Source organism: Vanessa atalanta, chromosome Z (assembly GCF_905147765.1).
Source record: "Vanessa atalanta chromosome Z, ilVanAtal1.2, whole genome shotgun sequence".
Classification (NCBI taxonomy): domain Eukaryota; kingdom Metazoa; phylum Arthropoda; class Insecta; order Lepidoptera; family Nymphalidae; genus Vanessa; species Vanessa atalanta.
The window spans coordinates 8592132-8609561 of record NC_061902.1 but is presented as its reverse complement, the minus strand read 5'-3'; the positions used below and the strand labels follow the sequence as shown (position 1 = coordinate 8609561).

The window sequence follows — 17430 nt, the reverse complement described above, 5'->3', positions numbered from 1 at the left end:
TATATATTAATCGTGGGACTGAAACGAACTATCGTGAAGTGGTCATTCGTGAAGCGGTTTATTTTTCTACTTCTCACATTTAAGGTAACAGAGATTACCATGAATCTCATTGATGTTGTGTCTATATTAAGCTTTATTGATTTATTTCGCTTTCAATGTTTGAATTACAGGATTGTAATAATGGAATCATTAAAATTCAACTAGATGTGCTTTATCGTATAAAATGTTATACTAAGAAAAGAAACATCCACAACCACATATAAGAAAATTTATTAATATAAAATGCAATATACTACATAACTCGTCTCCCCGCGACGGGGTCACAGTACACATTCAGTAAACTCATATCAGAAAAAGAAAACGTAAATAATAATACCCACATTATAATTATGTATTATTATTTCATAGTTGTAAATAGGTATATGATTAGTCATAACTATATTAAATGTATTTAGGTATGTACATGAGCACGGCTAATGAGTAATGAAAGCCTGCTGTTAAAAACTACAAGAAATACCAACATTGGCCGTTCGATGCGTATTAACAGTTTGTCTGCTTAAAATCAACATTTCATTGAGGTATTTTATTACTGTAAAGCTTAGTTGATTTCTTACAGAAAACTGGTAATATTAATAGAACTCCTAAAACATAATTTCACATAATTTTCGCAACGCATATTTGAAATGTATTGCACATTACAGCGACCTTTAAAACAAAAAATAAATATTATATATTATGTTAATTGTGATGATTTCACGGCCATATTTAAATAAATTTACACTGCACAAGCAGTTGACGTTAACTAGAAATTATTCGTACTGGATTTTAAATATTTAGCTTCAGCTGGTCACGAAGACAGTTTTAAACAGACAAAACCATCAACTTTACATATATATCTATCATAATTTTTAATAATAAAATTTCGAAATCTAAATGCAAGTAACAATAAACTTCAATTATTTTTTTAAATGTATACAAAATTAATGATTGTAATTGTTTTTTTTTCTATTAATACTGAACAGAGTATTAGAAAAGCTTAAAAACATTCAAAATGCATGTCAATACCTAAACTTACGAATGCTATCTCTAGAAAACATCTAACAATAATTTTAAGATCTTTTTCTCGTGAAATTTCATTGACAGTTCTGTCGATTTAATACATTGTCTAAAACCTGTAGCAATTTTAATAGTTGATTTTCTTCATTTAAACAAATTTTAGCATAAACCTACCGATTTAAGAAGCACTGGAATGTAACGGTAAAGAAATTACCCAGAAAAATCGCTAGTGGAATTCTTAAGATGAAATCCATACATTAAAGTCGAAAATAACGCATGAGAAATGATTACGCGTAAAAATAGAATAACACACTGACTATATATTTTAAAACTATTAATTTTATTAGCTAAACACCAGATTATATAAATTTATGGATTTAAATATGCAACGAACGTTCTATGCATGCATAGGCTAAGTGAGACAAGTGTAAAGGATTTATTTTTGGGTACACTTAACACATATAATCAACAGTTGTCTGACAACATTTAAGAATAGCTTATTTGTTATAGTAATATTATTATTGATAAGTATTGATATTGAGAAATATTTAGATTTACTAACACATTTACGGAATAAATTTAACATTCGAATCCACACACATCTTAATTTAACGTCTTAACAGTTTACATTATGTATATTTACCAAAAACAATGAAAATATGATTATATCTAATAATACCTCAATAATGACGTATTCATATTTGTCTTTGGAATAAAATACAATTAGTAAAGATCTGTTTTATGTACCATTACTATGCAAACTTATGTTCTGTGGTAATATTCCTAACCTTATATTAATACAATAGACAGCAGAAGTTTGATGAGCAACAGCCAATAAACAAATCGACTGTCAACGGTTATAGGTCGCTAGGCTTTTCGTGATTGGCTGTTTCAAATCAACTGAATTGCAATGACAGTCCTAACACGAACATTATATTTATTTGAAAGAATTATAAATAGACATCAATAGACAGTATGCTTATAGAAAAATACATATTTATCTGAAAGAAACTAAATTTTTATCTAAGTAACCAAAAAATGGTTTGGAAATAAACGATTGGAAGATATATTTCTCCAAAAGGCGGATCACAAGTTATCTACCTGTGTCTGTTTGGTTTTAAAAAAAAATAATATTAATAACGTGCTTCTATTTATCAGTAGGTTGATACTTTGATTATTACGAAAGACCTAACTACAGGTTGATTCAGAAATACACAGCCGCAACTTTTCATTTAAAAATTTGCTATAATTAGTTGTATATTTACTTTAGTTGGTGGTACTTGAACCACATAAAGTCCACATTTCAATACGTAATATATATTTTTCTACACATCTAAACATATGCAATATCCAGCCATAGTGCATAGTATTAATTAATATATATTTTACATCTAATCACATCTAGAACTTGCCATATAGCACTATCATTACCAGGTATAACTTTACCACAAACATTCAGATACACAATACTATGACACGTTACATTATAATAGGTATGTCACTAGGATTGAATAAACTTATGAATCACATTTTTTAATATATTTCTTATAATAAAATTATTATTTTATAGTTTTATTTAAAACATCCACACATTGATTTATAATTTAATATATAATATTAAAAATATCCAAAAAGACTATGATTTATTTCGAAAGAAAATGTTAGAATAAAATAAACTTGATAGTAACTTAAAGCGCTAAGGAGATATTACAATGTAATATACTTTTTAAATTCGATTCGCGATACTCTACAATAATTTACCATTTCTGAAATCGATTTAGTTTTTACATTTATGTATAATATAGCTTAATATGATTTTTAAAGATAATGAGAGGTTCATAAGAGAATGTTAAGGTTCAAATATTTTTCGTAGACAATGTGTCGTGAAGTTTTTAATTTTGGCAACATTCATACGATTTTATGTTTAATGTTGCCATAATCGCACTCATTACAAGCCTAGTTGCACGTGTTGTGATAGTACTTGAATGTCATAGTAAAACAATGTTCGGAAAGTGAGTAAACGTTAGAAATTCAGGCTACACGTTTGAAATATACGCGATTAATTTCCTACAGCCTTTTCTACGTCGATTGCTCCTTGCAAATATTATATTGCTATACCTTAGTGTTTTTTAATTAGACGACAATAGCTCTCAGTTAATATTATTATTTTAAAGAAGCTAATTTATCGTAATATTTTATATCGTATAAATTCTTCTAAATTGTGCTTTTGGCAGCTAGTTGAAATAGAGCAGTTTTCCGTTACAATGTGTAAAACATTCAATCGAAAATTGTTCTATAATATACACAATCCCTGAGATCGCGCCGATGTAAAAAATCACATATCTCAATTCGGGAAGACTACATGTTTGGCCCCCGGGATTTTTTCCTCGTAGAACCAGTTTCAGTACACAAATAACGAGTCAGCGAATGTTACAAAAGTTACAATTTAACCTGCTCACAAATGGTTACTTATCGGATATTATAATTATGGCAGTAGTTTTCTGCAGTCGTTGTACTTACAGTTTTACAAATTACTTAAGCGCATCCCAAAAAGGATGCCCGGTGGAAAAGAAAATTATCGAAATTAAATATATATATTTTTTTATAATACTATCATGATGTTCTAGATAAATTACCACAGCCCGATTATATTTATTTTACGTTATTATAATGCGGTGATCGTTATATTTAAAAAAAAATTATATACTTCATCTCCAAAAGTCGGTAATTAAGAGCTAGAGAAATGGTCACAATTAATTCTGACAAAAATATTTCGAATGTCTAAGTACTTAGTCTAAACGTAATGGTAGTTGATGATTTATTTGACTTTATTTAATAAATTACTAACATAATAGTTTTTAATAATTCAATAGGTTTAAAGATTATTTGTTTGTTTTTTTTTTATTTTATCCAAAATGAAATGTTGAGAAAACTAAACTTGAAGAAATGTATTTCTTCTGGTAATATTTTTTCACGAACAAAACGATTACATTTTACGCTGTAGTAAATATATAAAAATGTTATTTTATATATCTGATAAAATTATTTATAAGTAATATGCAATAAAAAGAAAATATTCCTGTAATTTTCAGTTTTGAAAAAGTTTTTTCGATCAATATTGCATCGTTTTATTTTGTTTTTAATGTAACCTTTGGTTTTGTTATTGCTTATAATACATTTTTGTGAAATTATTATTCTGTAAGTTTACTTTATAGAATTATATAATTTTTCATGTTAATAAGCGCTTCAGTACTAACTGTACGGAATGATTTCGCTACCCGCCGATAGATGGCGTTTGATGCACCGAATACATGCCTGTGTCATTAATCTCAAATTTCTTAGTTAACCAATCCGAAGTGAAACTTCACTTGTTTTATCGAATTTCATTTAATAATATCTTTACTAACCACGATTTCATGATCGCCTCGTCATTACATATTTATTCTTGACAGCAATAAGGTTTTATAAGCTTTCGATACCTAGTCCTTTCTTTATAATAATGGTATTTATCATCTACAATTGCAATAATATATACGGTATATATAAATAATTATTTAAAAACAAACTGCCGGTATTATACGATTGTCTAACGAATGTATATATATATATGTATATTTGCAACAAAAACTTTTTTTTAGAATTTACTAACCAAAATGATTTACTTACGAATCACAACGAAAGTCTTATAATAACAAATAATTTACTAACGACAAAAGCATTAATTTTAATAGTTTTTTTTTATTTTAAATTTAATTTTCATAGCTTTTAAATGATATGTAATAACTTAAGAGATCCGAAATCTTAACGTCAAAATTATGTAAGCTCATACAATAATCGCTTAATATTAAAAATTTCGAAAATTCTCAAAAAATTTAACGATCGTCTAAATCATATAACTTGAACGCTTCAACCAATCAAACGAATCAGAAGCGGGCAATGAATTGTCAATAACGTCAGTGATTATCGACTGATAAAATGAAAACTTCGAGTCAACACACAACATTCAAAGTATCAAGAACTTGACCGGGATTACCATGCCGCCGACAAATAACTTACATCACTAAAAACAAATAATTTACATCACGACTGTGTTTTAGAATCAACTTGTTTATTTCAAACATCAATGACACCTCTACACACTTAGCGAAACTTCCGAAAATAATCTTTTAAATCATTTTATAACTAATACTACGTGTGTAAGGGCGTTGCGTCGGAGATTTTATAAAACATTTACGCAGAGAACGTTTCCTCGTGGCACCGACGATGCCAAGACGCAGCACAAAATAGCTTAAACGAACGGAATGAGAGAGTAAAGGAGAAAGCTTAAAGTAAATATATCGCAATGTATGAACATCTTAAAAATAAACATCATATAAAATTAAAATAAGTCAATTTCTAGAAACAATCGCCTTTGGACATAATAAATCAGCACGATCGGGTTCAACTAAAACAACAGCGATGTTATGTAAATTTTAACTGTTGATCGCTTCATTAACAATCGTTGCATTTGATTAGTTGCATAACATTGTCCACAGTAAGTGTCTCGAGAAATTGACGTAACATCAGGTAACGCGCGACGCACATCCTACTAAGCTTACAACTAACAAAAGGTTGTGCTAGGCGTCGGTGGGAATATCTGCCGAACATCCCGCGAATCAATAAATAATAATTATGTCACATGTGATCAAATGCAGGTTGACGGAAAGACGCGCGGGAGCGCCGCGTGCGCACGGACGCCGCGCCCGCTTGCTCCGCGAACGATGGCACAACTATCGACAAGCGGCCGCTTTGCGACCGGCCGACATAAAAAAACCTCTCTGTACACAAAGCTTAGAAAAAATCTTTTACATAATAAACAACGGCAAATATAAATCGTTCTCTTATTGCAACAAAGAACCGCAACGATAGAGGCCGAAACATTAAAGAGATTTTAAAAATTTATCGTCGATTAAAATAATGAAATAAAAATAACGTTAAAGCATTAGGTGCAATGAGTGTTGACTCGGCTACATTCGTAGCGACATTTTCTTTGGCTTGCAACGCTTTGCGAACACCCACTCCCCAAGCGCGCGCCTCGCAACAAACATAACGACACAAAGCGGAAACGAACGTCACGCGCAATCTTAACGTTCAATTCCGTAAGATCACAACGCACAAATTCTACAAACGGAATCACACATATTTAAATAAGAGGCGCGCACCTGTGTGTACACGATCACATTCTAGTGTACATTCCCATCTTTAGGCAGTTTTTCAGCTCGTTTGTTCCGATTACTGCCTCTTTTCCTGGGAGTGGGTGTTTGATTCTCGGGCTACGCATGACGTTTTGCATGAAGCGCTAAATGATCGGAGCGTGAAAAGCAGCGCTCGCAGTGGCGGCAGCGGAATGGTTTCGCTCCTGTGTGTTTACGATAATGTCTAGTCAGCTCGTCGGACCGCGCGAACCGCCATTCACACCCTTCCCAAGAACATTTGTATGGCTTCTCTCCTGAAATTAAAGAAAACAAATCATATAATTTGATGGTTTATACTTTTTAATCAGCTTAAAAGAGGCTTGATAAGTCAGTTTGCCAGATTTATGATTGTTCGATTATAATGATAAACTTGACAAGTCTTGAATTATTATTTTTCTATTTAAGTGGATACTTAAACTATTCAATTAATGCGAATCACTGAGGTCTACCATCCATGTTATGTAACACTAAAACTGGGTGAAGAGTTTAAAAGAGGTCATAAAAGCGCCCGATATAAACACTAATCACAAAGTGTAAGATTTCTTCTATACGCTGCCGACTGGCGAAATAGCATGCGCTAGGCGTTTCCAAAGAAAGGAGAAAACACATTTAGAGTAAATAATTCCGATAATATAACATAATATTCGCCAATACGTTTTTTTGTCGGGACCGCATCTGATCACGATTGATTGACACATGACACAACGATTATTAGATCGTTTTTAGAAGGTTACGATGAATTTTATACATAATTTTAATCTACTGATGGCAAATGTGTCCAAACGTAAATAACAGTATGTCAGTTGAATCAGGAACTCGTTAGGTTCCAAAATAAGGATAAATTCGTGAAACCTGCTATCGAACTGATGGCATTAATTACTCAAAGGAAATCAGGATAATAATTGTTTAGTAAAATGTTTACAACGTACAAGTAACAAGAGAAAATATTTCTCCAAAATAATGTTCGGATTTACACGGGCAACATTATACTCATTTTTATTTACGATTTGCTTCGAGTTGAAAATTAGGGGGGGAGGGGGACAAAATAGGAGCCAGACGACGATGTCTGAAGATCGTTCTTTAGCAGACCTCGAAGAAAATATTACAAGGATGCCATCAATGTAGAATATCGTAATACGACCATAGAGGTTCTAGAACTAGAAATATAAAAAATAAAATTTGTCGCCATTCAATAAAGCTTAAGTGATTTTATGTAAATAAAAAACAAAATCGACTTAATTAAACATTATTTCAATTAAATACAAATTTTTATCTTAATTGTCTTTAAGTTAATGAAGGTTTACATACCTGTATGTGTTCGTTTGTGCGCTTTGAGATGCGAACTCTTGGTGTAAACCTTATCACAGGCTGGGAATTCGCATCTGTGCACGCGACGCCTGGGATCGGTGGCGTGTGGGTGCGGATGATGACGTGGCACATGACGTCGAACAGGCGCCGGACTCGGCGGCTCATCTGGTCATCATCATACAATTTTATTATAAGCATGGCGTTTACATTGTAGGATAATTATAATTAAATCATCTTAGTTATAAAAAAAGTGAATAGTAGTACTTGTGCTATGATTGTTAGAGAGAGACGGAATTGCGAAAAATTCATATACGCATCTCATTCACGTATAATATCATAAAGTATGGTGTAGTTTTTTATTTATTTAATCTAGAAATATTAATTAATACCTTACTCATGCTTCGAGCACTCTGTTGATGAGGACGGATAATCCACTCTGTAGCTTAGGAACTAAGAAGATTATAGAAGTACGGGGGGAAGAAAACGGTTTTAGGGGATTTCATTTGTAACAAAAGATAATTATTTTTCTATTTACTATACAAGTACAACACCGGAATTAATATTTGCATCATGACGTCTCTTATTTTATATTTTCTTTGTATTATGTAATTGTATTTGTTGGATGGGAATAGATCTTCTAATTATTTATTTTAAATATAGTACCGTATATTAACTAATGATTGAACACGTTATATATGATATGATTGTTTTTGATTGATCTGTGTTTTTTTTAATATTTAGTTTTGTAATTATTATATATCATATAGGTATATAATTATTAAAAAACTAAATATTAAAAAAAAAAACAGATAGCCATTTTATTGAGACGTACATAGGAATACCGCATAACGCAGGTGAAAACGCGCGGAGAAACTTTTCACCAGCGATATATATATGTTATATTATATATTATATACAAAATGACTAGTTAGTCATTTTATATATAATATATATTATGTATATAAATCTATTCTATTATATATATAATATATCTATTCTATTAATCTATTAAATCGATAGAATCGGTTATAAAATATTCGTTTTTAAATAATCGACATACATACTACCGTTTAATCGCGTTCTCTGAAAACAATGACATCGATTTGAAATTGCTTTATTCATAAAAATAAATTGCATATCAATCATGCTTTGTATATAAAAATAAATTTAGACAAAGTAAGAATAGCCTAGCGTTTTTGATTATTTACCAAACATCCGACCAAATGTAATAGTTTCAATGTTGTTCAATTAAAGTATACAAAGTACCTTCGTTTAAATTTACTTAACTAATTCTAGTATTATAAACGAACTCGACAAAAATAACATCATAATAAGGCTAACACTTTGGGGATCGTTTTTAAGGGAAACATTAGCCTTTGATTCTTTGTATTAATTATTTCCTTCCCTATCAGCTATTATTTAACTTGAAAAGTTTGTATGGGTCAAGTCTTGCCATTAGAATTTGAACACTTTCATTTATACTATAAAGTTGAATTTTTATACGTCAGTTCATTTTCGATGACAATGCATTTTTATGGTTAGCATGACCTGATTCGTAACCCAGGATTGGCTTTAGAACTTTTCAACTGTCGACAGCATCGACGCGAATATTTTAAATATGAGAACTAGTTTTTAAAAATGCTTTTTACTATTAATTCTGTTATTTTATTTTTACGTCAAATCGAATGTTTTTGAAATGTCGTTGATATAGTTATTGCTATAATTATGCATGTCTGTGTATTCTTAACTCTAGTTTTGATTTATGTATTCCAGTGCAATAGTTCGTTTTTTCGGTATTTATTATTACCACAGTTTAAGTCACGACGATACACATTGTATACGTTTTTGTTTATAAGTAGGGTTAATTACTTAAGCTTGACTCATCGACAGTTTTGCGATTTGTAATAAAGAATTATCTTCATATTACAAAAATGTAAATTGAAAACCAAATAATCATACTAATATTATTTTATTATTTTATATATAGCATGAGGAAAACAGCAATACTTATTATTGTTTTGTTCCAAATTGAGTCAGTGAGCCAGTGTAATTACACGCTCGACATGACGTAACGTCTTAGTTCTCAAAGTTGGTAGAGCATTGACATTGTTTGTGTCAGGAATATTTCAAACGAGACAAATGTGTATTCCACTGTCATCCTGCACACAATTTAAAAATAAAATATTCCGTATCTTTCAAATTTGGAACTGAAGAGACGTATATTTTAAAAATCAAGTATCAAAAAAAAAAAATAATAAAACGAAATGTCATTATTAAATTTCAAAACTTTGTGTTGTGTTAATTTATCAAAAACTAATTATTGTACCTCTTGGTTCATCAGAATCGCTAGGCGGTTCGCTCTTCACTGCTGTGACTGTGAAGATTCTCGGTGACTGTGGAGATGGCGGCGTTGGAGGTGGAGATGTGGCTGACCTCGCCCATTCCTCTTCTTGCGCCGGCTCTCTGCGCTTCCCTCGGGGCTCCTCTCGGAGGTACCGCTCCATTTCGTAACATGTCTGTAAAAACATAAGCCACATAAAAATATTTTTTTATTGTCATCACAGCCGATTATGCGAAAAATCAACCAGCCCTGAGAAAAACTTTACTATGTCTTACTTAGACAATGTTACATTCAATTTATCAAATCAATGAAATTTTAAACTTTATTTTTATATCGAGTTATTCGCATTTTGCTAGAGAATTTTTCTGAAAATTCGACCTGAAGTGAACCACTGGATCCTAAGGGAACAAATTTTAAAGCTACAGAAATTTTCTATCGTCGAAGCTCCGGATCTAATCCGGGTAATAAAAGATTTCTGTAGTTCATAAATATCCTTAGAAAGATATGAGAATTTTTAAAATGTTTAACGTGCACTGACTTTTACAAATCTATCATTCAAGTGGAGTGTACGCTGACATTCCCTCGATACACCAACATATCTACAAAGAAATTCAGATACATTTTTAAATTCCAGTTTTTAAATACCTAAGCCACATTCATTGTCATGTTTTAATACTCTATTTAAATTATTAGGGCGTAAAAGTTTCTCATTGAAAACCGACGTTTTGATAATAAACTATTATTCAACTTGCAACTGCAATAACTATCTGACCTGTGCAGCTCGGTAAACTATTAATAAACGGGAAGTATATTTTTCCTTTAATCAAACGATTTATAGTTAATAATAAAACGTAACTTGCGCTCTTTTTAATGGTTTGGCGATTAAGTGAGCAATCAGCTAATCACTGATCAACCTAACATTTGTTTCCGAGAAACTAATTCTATAATTATAAAATATTAATAATAATAAAAGCCTCGTATCTTTTAGCAGATTTATCGTAAAATAAGTTACAAATAAGAGTATATATATATATATATATACTCTATATAGTGTTAGATGATATACGCAATAAAACTTTCAAAGCCGTTCGTTAAAGTGCAATCCGAGTGAAGTAAACTCGTATCCGATAAATTCCATACAAGGTTCCGTCGGCGGCTTCGATTTCGTGAGAGGAAATCGAGGATTCAGGCATTAGTTACCCTTTTCTGTACCCTCGACAATATTTGCAAAATATCGACGATAAGTCGAGTAGTTAAGACGTTAAATCGTAAAAAACAAACTCGGTTTAGCTTTTTTTAATATTAGTTAGGATAGTAAAACAAGAGCTGCGATGATTTAATATAATATAAAGAGATGGTAACATTAAACGGAAAATGCTGTTGATTTGTGTTTTGAATGCATTTTAGACGAATTTATGTTACATGTGCGACAAGAATTGCGTTGAACAAAATTTTTATCTTCTATCTTAAGTAGGCCCAGCGAATGGATCTTTCCGCGTTGCCCTATATGAAAACATCATAAACACGTTTTAAATTACCAAGCATTAATTTTTCTGGCACAGGAATAAGATAGAAAGTGGTATTTGATATAACAACCGGGATCAAAGGATTAAGTACCCGAAGTAACAAACACGGCCCAGCAAAGAATATATCTTTCACACAAAAGATTTCGGAGCGCTCTCTGTAGACTGAGCTTCGGTCACCTGTGTCTAAAACTATTTTATCAAATTCTAAATTAATTTTATTATTCTCTTCTTTCTATTACTTTACACATTTATATTATCATTGAATGGACTTATTTTCGAGTAACATAAAATTCATCTTAATAACTTTACTGGTATAATTTACGATTAAACTATACTATATATATTGCTTATATTGTCTATACTTATAAAATAACATGTCCCGACTAAGTAAGGTCGTTTTATTGAGTAGACACCCGTTAAGAAAGAGGTTTTGGAAATTCTACCTTTAAAGGGATTACCCCTATAGGGGTTGAAATTTTGTATGGAAGTCCGTCATATTTAAGTTAGAAACATGAACTTTATTTTTGGAATACAGATCTCGTATCTTCTCATTAAAAATGAGATGTATTTAAGCATTTCTGGATATTCTAATGACTGAAAAAAGGAGTAAAATAGACACCAATGTGGTAAACAAAGAGGTCTTAAATTAAAGTAATATTTTAAGTTAATCTGTAAATATAATCAACTTCGACGCGAGCTAAACCGCGGGCAAATGCCAGTTACTTATCTATATACATGATACCAGTAATGCTATTTATGTTTATTTATCCTATCTTTTCAATATAGTATGGAAAATTTAATAATATCTACATGGCACATCCACACCTAAGCTATTATTGAAAATATAATAACAGCCTTTGACAAATATAATTACATAAAAAATTGAGGTTTGCGTTATTTTTAAATTTTTGAAAGATAGATGATCAAAAAACTACTCTTTTCACCATCACAGTACTGTCATCCACAACAAAGAGATTAGGTATTTGTGCTATTAAAGGTGGTTACGATACAAACCGAAAAATATAAAGTATAACTGCCCTATCAGTAAATAAATCCAACCAAACTACAATTGAGCGGCACAAATGTACTTTTATTATATTTCTACATAAATATTTAGTGTATAAATAGCAATGTTATAAAATTAACGGACGATATAGGGCACTGATTAGAAGCAGTCTATATTTACCCTGAGTGGGCTTAAAGATTTAAACCCACACAGGGGTTTAATCACAGATGCTCTAGCGCTACTGAATTCTCACGTATTAAATCTGTTTTAATAACTTATCGTGCTTTGTGCAGGAAAACATCGTTAGGAAATTTGATTTGTATGTGTGAGGAAATTATGGCATATAACGTCATAATTGTAAAAATATATTGAGACAACAACGCATCCATTTTTTTGGGAACAATTGAAACGAGATAAATGAGGCATTATAAGAAATTATTAAAGCACTTGTATAAATTAGCAAATCAATATAAATCATAAAAAATGAAGATGAAAAACGTATTCGAGGAGAGCCTTAAGTTAGCTTTGTCTTAATAGTTGAAAATAACTCAATACTAATATTTGAAATTGATTGTTTCCGAATTTGTATCTATTATTCTAATAAACATAAATTGGATACACATTATGTCTGCCCTTAGACGTCTTATAATCTTATTATTTAGAGATATATAATCTCTAGAAAATTTATTTTACGATATATTTTTAATTCTTAATTATATAGAATTGTAATAACGTATTAAATTCGTTTGATTTGGGAGTCAAACTCCTCATTATAAGAATAGGCGTCACTAATGGAACAAAGAATGTATCCTATGCATACAAACAAGCAAACGCATGAGTTGACTAGTCATTATAAATACAAATTCAATTTATTGGGATCCCAGTGCGGAAAGATATCTAGAGTCGGACTTCCTAAATAAAATTGTATCGACTAGCAAGTTAATTTTCGAAGGTTTCTGCGCCATCCTTGTAGAAAGTTCATCTGCCTATCCGTTACAGTTCATTAGAGCTGTACGATGTAGGGAAGTACGGCGTCTTAAAAATGGAGTTTGACCATAAAAAATATATCAAATATATTTTTACAAAAATTATATTTGTATTATATTAATTATGATTATTATTAATAACCGAATGTCATAGTAAGTATACAATGTTCTTAGCTTTTTGAATCAAAACAAAACAATCAATTACAATGTAGTTAAGGTACTTAATTATATAAGGATTGATGCTGTTTTGCTTAAAATCGCCTTAAATTTAAGCCATTATTTCTCGTAATAAGTAAAGGATAAATAATGATTATTGTGTATCCCTAAGAGATAGATATATACCATCGCGAACATTTTTAAAGACCTTTTTAAGGTGTACAATACTGTAGTACATTATTTTGATCTATCTCGTAGGGTTCAACCAGACATCACTTCAGAGACCTCTAAAATTATCAGCATTTCTCTACTATATTATTTATGTATTATACATATAAACCTTCCTCTTGAATCACTCTATCTATAAAAAAAAACCGCATCAAAATCCGTTGTGTAATTTCAAAGATCTAAGCATAAACAGGGACAGACAGACAGCGGTAAGCGACTTTGTTTTATACTATGTAATGATGTGCGTATTCGGGTATTATTCACTTATTAAATAAATAATATTAATTTGATATTATGGATATTAACAAATCAAATATAAAGGCTTATTGAAAAATTCCTATCATGACGATTAACACAATGAATTCAGATTCGGATCGAATATTTTAGCCACACTCATTATTCAATATTAATCGGGTATATACAATTCTATAAATTGTTGGAATACATACATTAATGGATTAACAAGTCCATTTGAATACCTATTTGATGGTTATGATTTTCGTTAAGTAAATGTAAAATTGTAGGTAATTAGAGCGCTAACGTGAGTTGTGTTTCACATAACCTAATAAGGTAAAATAAACTGATAATTATCAGTTACCTACATGATTGTTTTCCCGAACTGATGTACGGGAGTATAATTACAGATAAAAGCGTATACAGTATGTACATAGTATTTTTATAAATTTGTGCGCGATGAGTCAAATCAGAACTAAATAAAATCAACGATTAGCCGAATATCTATGATAGTTGATTCAATGAATAATTAAAGGATTAATTACTTACCTACTCAATCAAAATAAAAATGTCCCCTACCATGGAGTATAAAATAAAATCTATTCATATAATTAAATTGAAGTGTCTGTGTGTTTGTAATATAAAAATAAGTGCGTTTTACTAAATGCATATATAGACATGGTACATATACCAAAAGACCATTTTTTTTATTTTTTGTCCGTCTGTATGTCCGTCTGTTTGTTCCGGGTAATCTCTGGTACGGCAAGACCGATTTTGACGGGACTTTTACTGGCAGATAGCTGATGTAATAAGGAGTCACTTAGGCTACAACAACAACCTTTTTGTTAAATCCAAACGCTCACGAAGTCGCGGGCACGGCTAGTTATAAATATAAAGGACATGAAGTTTCAGTGACAGTTGAAGATTCACGTCTGCTAATCACTGAAACCTTTAGGTTTTTTATAAAAACCGAATTTGAAGATAGTAACTATTTTATTATGAAAAAATATAAAAGAGATCGTTCGGAAGAAAATACACGGAAGAATGTGTACTATAGTTAGTAGTTTTATAGCTAGTAAGTTATGCCCGACATACGTTTTCTCTGCAATTTTATTGTAAACAATTTGTCGATACGACTCGCGCGTCACCTATTGTACGTTGATGATGATTGCCAGGAACCTTCACGCAAGTGTGAACAACAACTGTACAAAGTTTCAAGTCAATCAAATGAATGGTACAGGAATATTTACGGTACAAAAAACATTCATTTATTTACATATGCAGTTATAATATGTAATATAAATAATTAGTTAATTAAAAATAGATAGGCAGACTGGTACTGACTGACCTGATGACAAGTGTTCACCTACATCTATGGACAAGAACTATTGAGAAATATTTACAACTATTTTAAGAAATATTAACTATCTCTTATACCACAAATGCGCCACCGATCTTGGTTTACTAATTATACTATAAATTTATACTGGACTACAACAATTGTTGTCTTGAGGTGTTATAAGTGAGTGATCCGCACTGAGACCAACTTGCTCAGTCGGGAAGACCAAGTAATAAACTGTATGTATATTCAATGAAAAATTAATTAGTAGTATTTAATGTTACACTGACTGTAAAGTTATCTCTTATGATTAATATTTTAACGTTCAAAAACACATTCCGTAACAAGCGTCTAAACGCATTTGTGTGACATGACATAATACTCGTGCCTTAAAACAAATAAAAAAGCTGTTTATTCTGAACTACACTCACAGAGTATTCGAATAAAGACTTCAAGCAAAGGACGCCATATATTCACCTATACTTAGAAGTCATGAGAGAGTATCGCACATATAGGAGTAGTCAGTTTTCAAGTCGATAAATGGGTGTCGTTTCTTTCGAGCTGAAATAAAAACTCCGTGTAGTCTTCCGAGGCCATCACCAAAGGATCGAATATCTTTTTTTTTTTATTTTTAAAGCATGAAGCCAAGTTTGTGTACGCATATTTGAGGCTGGGCAGCAGGTATATAAGCAAGTCATAATAGCCGTTTACAGCTACAACAAAACGATATTATGGAATTGACCATTAGTGAAATAGCTTCAATGTTTATAAATGGAAATGTTCCACTGCTATGCTAAGACCTGCGCGCCTCTTTAAGATAAGGTTTCGAGCCTATTCCACGAAACGTCACGATATTTTTATCCACAATATAAAAATATATACATAATATAATCATAATCGCTAGTGCTGGTCAGAATTGAACCCGCAATTTTCATTAAAAATCAAGTATGCTGACCACTGGACCGTCGAAGTTGAATAATAACGTATAAAATATTATATATTAAACGAGAATAACGTCAAGACCAATTTCCTGTAGCTATACCCATAAAAGTATCCTTGCTTTACAGCGTACTTCATGATACAGTGACGTTATCATATCAGAAATTGATAGCGGACCGATATCTAAAAATTTAATTTAATCCCAAGTCTGCTGAAATCCTACATGATTTCATACATTTGTTAATCTTGAGTTCATATTATATATGTATTAGATATAAGATGCATCGCGTAACGAAAATTTATAAAATAACATATATTGTAGCTAGTCACTCATCGAATGTTTTTTCTATTATGAAACAGTTCCATAATTCAAGACATGCACCTATCATTTCGGAATAAAATTGGCCTTGTGTAAACAAAATTATTTTCATTTTATTTAATAAGATTCTATGAATTTCGTTTCAATATCTTGTTAAATGAAAATGTTTCGTATAAGACAATTTAATATCACGTCGAGTTGTACAATCGCAGATAAACAAACATAAAATTAAAGTTAAAAGTATTGAGGCTCTTAAAAACAATGATATATTTTTATTATTGTTTGATTTATTTTGTTTTATTTATATATAGCACGTTGAGTTACTTTGTATGTGTGGACACAACCATAAGTTTAAAATTTAACTGTCACAGAATGTGTTCATTCGCGAGTTTGATGAGCAATGCGGTGAAACTATTTTCTTTGTATGTTTGTCCTTCACTGTCATTGTGTTATGTAGACTGTTACTTAATACATGCAACAACAATGTTGAATGCAGGCACAAAAGGAAAAATATAATCTCAATCAGTTTTTATCGATATAAAATGAAATCATTTCATTAAAGCAAATGAAATCATTTTAATATTGGAAGACGAAAAGGTCATTGACATTACAGACTAACAAGAATCATAAATATTATGAACAGAATGTACATGTGTGTGTATTATATGTTCAATTGATGATACCTAGCATTCAATGCTGTTTCTTTAAATTGTTCGTAATTAATTATCGGTTACTTCTCTGCGCCGCCTATTGTAACT

The 17430-nt window shown here is 30.9% G+C and overlaps 1 protein-coding gene across 1 annotated transcript in view; it reads right to left on the bottom strand.

Annotated features, from left to right (window-relative positions):
• Positions 1-5143: 5143 nt before the first annotated feature.
• LOC125076123 (Krueppel-like factor luna) overlaps positions 5144-17430 on the bottom strand; it is a 68984-nt gene continuing 56697 nt past the window's right edge. Inside the window, exons 2-4 of the mRNA XM_047688097.1 lie at positions 9925-10114; positions 7599-7763; positions 5144-6544 (exon numbers count right to left, since the gene is read on the bottom strand). Coding sequence (XP_047544053.1) covers positions 6369-6544; positions 7599-7763; positions 9925-10114 — 531 coding nt within the window. The 3' untranslated portion in view covers positions 5144-6368. The remainder of the gene's footprint in view (positions 6545-7598; positions 7764-9924; positions 10115-17430) is intronic.